The sequence below is a fragment of the Bidens hawaiensis genome, unplaced genomic scaffold, assembly GCF_021521415.1.
Source record: "Bidens hawaiensis isolate Kalapana, Puna unplaced genomic scaffold, B.hawaiensis_p1.1 tig00011189_1, whole genome shotgun sequence".
Lineage (NCBI taxonomy): Eukaryota > Viridiplantae > Streptophyta > Magnoliopsida > Asterales > Asteraceae > Bidens > Bidens hawaiensis.
In genome coordinates this window covers 581,596-590,377 of record NW_027491869.1, presented here as the reverse complement: position 1 = coordinate 590,377, position 8,782 = coordinate 581,596, and the positions used below count along the sequence as shown (strand labels likewise).

The 8,782-nt window shown below is 34.8% G+C and overlaps 1 protein-coding gene across 1 annotated transcript; it reads right to left on the bottom strand.

Moving 5' to 3' along the window:
- Positions 1 to 345: 345 nt before the first annotated feature.
- Positions 346 to 906, bottom strand: LOC143537436 (DNA replication licensing factor MCM4-like). The gene is made up of 4 exons (XM_077031211.1): positions 893 to 906; positions 629 to 788; positions 410 to 546; positions 346 to 351 (listed from the first exon to the last, which is right to left on the bottom strand). The coding sequence occupies exons 2-4, from the start codon at positions 750 to 752 to the stop codon at positions 346 to 348; spliced, it is 267 nt and encodes an 88-aa protein (XP_076887326.1). The 5' UTR covers positions 753 to 788; positions 893 to 906.
- Positions 907 to 8,782: the final 7,876 nt, after the last annotated feature.

Below are 8,782 nucleotides of genomic sequence, written 5' to 3'. Positions count from 1 at the left end.
AAGCGTTCAACATATATATAACCCAAAAGTACACAAATGTCGCAATACTCCGTCTTGATGTTAATAAGCATACAATCTCTAGAACTTTTGTATGAAGCGGATATTAGCCTTTGCTCATACTCTTGTTACACTATCACCGCGGACATCCACCAACAACTCACCTGCAAGAGTACCAAGTGCATTTCGCAACTGCCAAAAAAAAAAAATCTTAGGAGATGTTTAAAATAGTCCTGCTCAAGAAAAACAGAGCGACACTTACATCGTTAAGATGCAACTCAGCAATCTCGCTACGCTGCTTCAACTCTTCAAGCAGCTGTAGAGTAATTATGGTTTTCATATTAAATATTAATGCTTAATAACAATAAATAAGCTAACTGAAATATAAAAATAAAAATAAAAAAAGGCGCACCTCAACCATACGAATAAATGGACCTCCTTGTTGCAGCCTTTCCATAATAATGTTGCGAGTCAACGCAACCAAATTGTCTCTTTTCATTCTTTCGCTTGAAGAGACACCAGTAGTAATCAGGTCCATGTCAATGGTTCCTGTTAAGAAAACATCTTTATCAGTTACCTAACTAATTAACCAACTAACATGTATTTTGTTTTATCTTGTTTGAATGCTTACCAGTGGCAGGATCGGTTGCAGACTGCTGCAATGCAACTTCTAGAAGCCTAAAAGCCTCAACAACATCTTTCTTTTCAACCTCTTCTGAAAAGCGAATGCGGGCCAAAGCCTCGCTGAGGCGCATAACGCTCTCAAGTTGTCTAGGAGTAGCTGTAATCACCTGTTGATTCAAAGTTTAGCAAAATTTAACGACTTTTTTCGATTCGGCCCGTTTGAAAAAAAAAAGTTACAAAAAAATTGTAATGAAGTATAACAATTAATAACCTTTTTACTACTTCCTGGAAGTATAACAATTAACAACCGAATTTGCTCATCTCTAGTTCCATTTATTATGTTTACTTTGACCCGTTTGCAAATTCGCAGCAAACTTGACCTCCAATAAACCAAACAGTTCGCAGCAAATTCCCAATTAACTTCATCCAAAATAGATTAAAGTCTACTTGACCGATCCAAACTTGCCATACACCATTTGTAGCCAACTGATGCGAAAATATTGCACTGTAACGCGAAAAGAAGCTTCACTAAACTGCACTTGTAATTATGAACTACTCGTATTAGCCTTCTAAAAATCTATAACCTGCTGCCAATACTGAAGGTAAATAAAATACCAAAATTACCCTTAGGGTTACTATGTTGGCTTAAAAATCAAAATTACAAAATACCAAGAATGATGTTATCTTTTGTATATCAGATACTTGTGTCATCATCATGCCACCAAAAAGAAAAATTGGAACTAGCATACCAACTTATCTGAAACAACAATAAGCAAACCATAACAATCTCCATCCAATTTTAAAACATAACTTCAAAATATATTCACATGGCTTTTGTCCAATAAATTCTTGTCCACATGCTTGTACACAATACAAACAAATCACAGCTGTAATCCAAAGACCAATGCACTAGCAGGTAATGCAATACAAAAGAAACAATTACATGAACATATAGAACAACAAGAGCTGCAGAATGATATTGATGTCCCCTTAACTTGTCACACAGTTTAACAAAATTGCAGCTTATAGCACATTAATTTGAAGCAACCACACACCCAAACAAAACACACACATTAAATTGCAACCTAAAGCACATTGATTTCAAACAAAACAACATTTCAACAACCTTTAATTAAAAACAAAATAAGTCCAGCATCCACAAGGCCAGAAGGCTTTGAATTCATGAAACCCAAAAAATATAAAAGTATAAGGTTAGACAATGCCAAAAAAAATCTGTTCTTATGCAATAAGACTTCCATGTAACACCAAAAAGGGGAATACGATTTCTTGTAGCACTAATATATATGCACTATTGTTCGGCCTTTAAAGTTGATTATCTCAATCACGATTGCGTCTCATTATGATTTCTCTTTGAAGTTCCTCAAAATATAGTCGTTGGAGTTCTGTCATAACACTCACGTCCAACATCATAATCCGTTGATCGGATTCATTCTTTGCAAGCTTCGCTTTCTCAGCTTCAATTCTCAATTTTTCTGCCTTCAATCTCATCCTTTTTTCTTCAGCAAGTCTATCATACGCCATCTTCTCGGCCTGAAGGCGATAAAACTCTTTCTCTTGAGCATGTGACTCCTCTAAAAGTGTATACTTCATCTTTCTGAGTTGTTTGATTTCCTCGGTTTGCTCACCTTCAACTTTTCGTGATCGTTTTGCAGCTTTCCTACCCAGTGGTCGATCCAATTCGATAACTTCATTTTCAATTGCATTTCCAGCCTCGGATGGGGTTGTGGTTGGGGTCTGGGATGGGACCGTCATCCTCTTTTTCTTTGACTCGCCCTTCGCGTCTCATAAAATCCACTTAGGTTGGGCCTTTAATAGGTTCCAACAATGCTCAAACGCGAAGTTGCATTCTTCTTGTTTATGGTACAAAAACTTCGCCTTATCAAACTTGCATTTAAACAAATAAAATACATGTTAGAAAAACAAAATAAGTATTTTTATGTTGGTTCGGACTCACTTTGCTTTATTGACACTTAACTTACCCATTAAAAGCAAACTTAATTTAATTTCATGACCCAACTTTGACCCCGACCCGTCAAGATTAACCCAACATTATAAAATACTCACAAAACAAATTAGAGTGTGGAATTTTACCTTATCATGATCGGTTATGCCACTTATATTTAATCGTTCAACTTGATCTAGGCACGAACAAAAAGTATTAGTGGCCTTTTGAATGCTAGACCATCGATTTGATAAAGACTTGATTGACCTTTCGTTTGTGGTTTCTTTATGTTGCTCGAAGTACAAATAGATATGTTCCCACAATTGAGAGTATTTCTGATCTGTTCCTTGAATGGAATCAAGGCTATGATTAAGCCATGCAGCAACGATTAGCTCGTCTTCTTTAGCGGTGAAGTTCACACCCCTTTTTGATTTCTTAACACTGTTTGCATTTGCGGGGAAAGGTGGAGAGTCGTCAAGGCTCACAATAGAATTCCCACAAAGAAGATCGGTGTAGGATACACCTTGATCTTGTGCATCCATACTCAAAACTACAATAGAGTACAAAGATTATTATATTAGGATTGGTAAAGAAATATAACAGTTTATTGAATGTGTTCTCTTATCTATTAATAGTCACAATAGTTTCATTAGCTGGCCAACGATTATAACACATACTGATTACATAAATGAACACAATTTAATTACCCTAATTATTTCATGTTCTACAAAACTTCATCCTATGTGGATAATTCCACTATCAGTACTACTTTGTAACTTTTATTGTATTATATCAAGAAAAGAAAACAACTTGCATACTCTAAAAACAATAAAATGGACCAAATAAATTAAATAAATCCACACAAAGTTGAAACGTGTTAAATATGATGATAAAAGAAACCACCATCTTTATTCTCTATGAACAAATAAGTATACAACTCAACCCAAAACCCTAATCATGAACCAAATTACAATCCATCTAGAAACCCCAATAAACCCAAATTACTATCCAAGAACATGGAATTAGAACATCTACAAACCCTAATTAACTTCTCTTATCCCGCAGACATATTTGTAAGAAAAGAACACCTCCAAATCATCAGTGGCGAAGCTTGACCAAAATCATCGGGGGCCGAAGTTATGGATCCAGAAAATTTCGGGACAGCAGTTCGGTTTGGGTCGGGTCAAAGTCAAACAATAAAAAATTTTCGAGTCGGCGGGGCGGGGCGGGTCAAACAATATAAAATCTAAATAAATACTTTTTCTTCATTCATCTTACAAAAAACCCAAATACATATTTTGTTAACAACAAAAGACCTAAAATACTTAAGACGATTGCAAAGAAGGGTGATTAGGTGAGTACCTGTTGCAGCTTTTGACGATGAAAAATAATTATTTGATTTATGTTTTGCCTCTGTTTTGCTTCATAGGTAAAGAAGAAAGAAAGAAAGGAGATAGCAGAAAGCAGATTATGAGCTTTATAATAAGAGGGAAATGAATATGGGCGGGAGAAGATGAAATAGGCGGGTGAAAGTATAGGAGTTGAGTTATGGGGTGCTACAGTAGCTTTTTATAAATGAAAAGTTACTGTATCATATTTTCATAAATTAGGGATAGAGTATATAAACATGGGATTGGATGGAGTGACTAATTAAAATTTTTTTTAAAAATTTAAGGATTAAGTGTTTTAATGGATGGGATAAGAATGCTCTAATACATACATTTTCTACTCCCTTTAGTCTCTCTCTATAAGACTACGCTGTAAAATTAAATACCTCATTAATCTCTCCGGCAACTCTCCTATCTCCGGCGTCCCGTTCAATCAATTAATCCTCCCTCTCCGTTTAATTGTCTTCTCGCCACCCCTAATTAATTATGGGTTTCAACTGTAACATCATTGTACATTTAATGATTCGTTTAAGACCTCTGCTCATCCTGATTGAATCCCCGCTTCTTCATGATTTGGTTCATAAGGTTCGTAGAATTGCAACAACCTCCAGCCCTAATCGATTATCTGCTTCTTAATTCCCTAATGTTAGCAAATATTTCTATTTTCGATTGATTTCGTTGTCTCAAGCCAGATGGAAATTTATTCTGATAACATATAATGTCGAAATCATTTGATAATGGTTCAGGTAAGCATTTTTATGATTTCAAACCGATGACTGTTGGTTTTTAATTTGGTCAATTTCAGTATCCATGTAGTGACAAATATGCACAAAAGAAAAGGCTGGCGAGGCACGAGAAGCTGATGCGTTTATTGCACTTCCTGGTATTTTTATTATTTTATGATTTTTGAACACAAAAGTAGTATTCAACTATTGATGGTGTTGGTGTTTCTAGGAGGTTATGGAACCATGGAGGAAGCTTAGAGATGATCATATGGTCACAAGTTGGAATTCGTAAAAAAAAACCCGTGAGTTGTTTCAGGTTAGTTTATTATTACATCTTTAATGGGTCAAACACATATAACAGATAACTCAATTTGTGGTTAAATTTGATGAATTTGCATGTATTAGTTGAAGGCAATGCATGCTTGAGATCCATGGTGCTCAGCAGACTGTGATTTGATTACTTTTCTTCTATAGGTCAACTTGATTGTTTAATCTTTGTGGTAATTTGACTCATATGCTAACTGCTCTACTTTTTGTAAGAATTTAGGTTAATATCATATGGTGTAAGTGTGTAACCGAGCCGTGTCACGAGTGATCTCCTTGAGATTGGCTCACAAGAGTCAAGCTTAAACGAGATCGAGCTCGAGCCTAAATATAAGCTTGTTTAATAAACGAGCCTGAGCCCGAGCTTCAATTAATCGGAAGGGAGACTTAGATTTAATTATGTTTTCTTATGGATTGAGTTCAACTTGATTGTTTAATCTACATGTGGTAATTTGCTAATGTTGTTGTAATCACATCTGCATGTTGTATTTTTATAGTTAAACAAAGTAGCAATTGAGTCCAAAATCAATCAAATGGTTGTATACTAGCCTTGAATGTGTTCAGTACAGCCACGAACCAGTTCATCTGTGACATACAGAAATTGTGTTGCCCTATTCGGATTTCAGGATTAGAACATTTGGAGTATACTCATGTTGAGTTTTCTTTATTTAATCTTATTGCAGACTGAAATTAATTATTTAGGGTAGCTAAATCATCCAAATCTTTTGAAGTTAGTTGATTAATGCTTAGAAGACGATCACAATATGTTAGTTTATGACTTTATGCCTCGAGGCAGCTTAGAAAACTATTTATTTAGAAGTGAGTCCTTGGCCTTATTTTCCATATCATTTTCCCGCAATTTCAAAAATATATCATATTAATATTTAATTTGTTATGATTATGACAGGGGTATACATAAATCAACCGCTTTTTTGGAATCTAATAACTAAGGTTGCTCTTAGTGCTGATTTTCAGGTACTTGGGGTCAGAAACTAGCTTTACGCCATGAGTGGATTCAAATGGGGCCACATCCTCAACCGACCACATGGTAATCGAGTTAATAGGAAGCGATAGATCTGGGCTACTTTCTGAATTATGTGCACTTCTTATACACTAAAAGTGTAACATGTTGAAGGTGAGGTTTGAACCCACAACACGCGGGCTGCATCTGTTATGCAAGTGACCGATGAGGATTCAGTTTTAGCCATTATGGACACGGAGAAAATTTCTACAATAATGAAGATGCTTTGCAATGTGCTTAAAATTAGTAACAAAGGTAACGAGGCTAAAACCATGGCCTCTCATAGTGGGACCCACACGGAAAGACGTCTACACCAAATGTTGTTTGCAGATAGAGATTATGAGAGATGACATGAGGAGGTTTATAGTTAAAGTTGAAAGCCGAATGTTAAACGTTGTGAATTGGTATGATAAAGACTAAATATGTGGGTGATGCTTCAGGGTACCGAATTGTCACGAGGATTATGGGTAGATATTTACTATATTGGTTTTGAGTGCCGGTACTATATTAGTTTATGCTCACAAGGGAATTTATGGTGGTATGTACCATGGTTATGGGTATATGGAATTGTTGGACTTGTATTTGGGAAAGAAGATTTAAATTCCAACGAAGATGGGTAGGTATGTTTCTTTTATCATTATATTTTTTTTAACAGTTCATGATTTATTTGAATGCATGTGTTGTCACCTTTCATGTGAGCAAATAGCTTCTGTCATGACAGGTTTATTTCGTCACAAACAAGTGGTAATCAACCTTTTTTTTCGCCATTGGTAGGAGAAAGAAAGGACCGCGATGCCGGATTTATGAGATGTCAAGACATTAAGCCATAAAATCCTTGGATCAAAGTAACATTTTTATCATAAATTTTGATTTACAAACCATCATTGTAATATAATTATTAGATGTGGAGGTTCATATAATAATTATACATGTTAGATTGTATGTTTGTGTTCATGTTCATGCTATGGTTCAATTTTAAACCGTGAAATTGTTTTTAAAGGATTTGGTTTCAAATTTGTTGTTATCCCAAGTTGTTTTATATTAAATTATTAAATGTTTACCATGTTGGCATGAACATGTTTTCACTCGATACTTGGTAAAGTAGGGATTTTAACTCATATGCCATTTTTTTAAATGAAGGTCCAGGGGGTAACAGGTCATGTATATAATAGACTTCAATAGATGTCATCTATTAGTATACTTGATTTTAAAGAAACGGTTGATTATGCTTCCGTTTGATGTTTTATTCTGTCTTCCTTATTCCAGCACCGTTGTTAGTTTTAGGGAAAAAAAAATATTGACTTCTGTTGTGCCATTCAGGCTGCATCAAATCTTTCAGCATGCATCGGGCCTTTATTCTACATGGAATGTTGGGGACGTTTCCCAAAAGAAAGAAAACGTCTTTTTAACTTAATATCAAATAGCAAGGTAAATCTGTTATTGAATTCCAAGATCCATTTACTTGTAGTTTGACTAAAAAAAACCCGGTTTTTATGCGTAGAGAAATGGGGTTTTCTTCATAAGTGGAGATGTGCATTTTGGAGAAATAACATAATATGATTGTGGCACCGGATAACCCCTGTTTGACATCACCTTGAGTGGTCTTACCCAAGCTGTTGAGAAGGTAATTCCTTCATTCTTACATTATGTGCTGAGATTCTTGGCATGGGTGACACTGACTGCTACTATGCGGTTTATCAACAACAACTGCAAACACACATCATGCACATATGGTATGTTTCCTCTTATTTCTGTTAGCATCGCCTGGCTATCCTATTCTCTTTTCGGTAGCTGGTATGTTTCTTCATGTCGTAACTCTTAATAGTATGTATAAACACAAGCATAGTGAAACTAAAATGGTTATGTTTGTTTGCAGTGGTGATTGTTGTGCAGATAGGTGTTTTTATAGGGTGTTTATAAATATTCCAAGTCTCTTCCTTCACCTTTTATGAACCAACACTGCTGATTAGGGAGCTCATGGTTCGGTTCGAAACCGTCCAAACCGGTCATCAGTTCGGTTTCACGGTTGGTTTTTTTTTTCAAATTTCGGTCGGTCGGTTTCAAATACAAACCATAGCGAACGGTTTGGTTTACGGTTTGTATAAAAAACCAACAATATAAAACCGGACCGTATAATTTGATTAGTTTTACATTTCTATATATTTCATATATCAATACTTGTATCAAATACAAAATTTTAATGTGTATTATATATGCATATTAACTAAATACTAACTGAATCTTATTGCGTAAATTCAGTTTATTTTCATATAGTTTAAATGGTTAGTTTGGATTACACTTAAAGTTTGGAGTTTGGATAACATTTAAATAGTAGCCCATACCTTTGTTTTTATGCATTTGGCTACGCATGTTGATTTGTTTTCCTGTTTTTTGGACAGCTTGTGTTTAAACGTGATTTCGGACGAATTGTATTTAATTATGCAAAAATATTTGCAAATTATTCACACCCCAACAAGCCCAAACCGTGAAACCAAACAGGGTTCGGTTCGGTTTAAGAGTTCAACGGTTTGGTTTTGGTTTACAAGAACCAAAAACCGGTACTAATGGGCTTGTTGGGGTGTGAATAAAAAAACATTTATTTTTGAAAAAACAAATTACTTTTTAACTATCTTTTATAATGTTTTTTTTATTAAAACTGTTTTTTAGATTTGTTTATATAAAAAAAACAAATTTGATTATGTAAAAATAATTTTTTATACATAAAAATGAGTATTCTATA

Coding starts and splice junctions, on each gene's coding strand:
- LOC143537436 (XM_077031211.1), bottom strand. CDS start 752: ATGCGCCTCAGCGAGGCTTTGGCCCGCATTCGCTTTTCAGAAGAGGTT. Junction 547..628: donor TGCAACCGATCCTGCCACTG/GTAAGCATTCAA, acceptor TTTTCTTAACAG/GAACCATTGACATGGACCTG.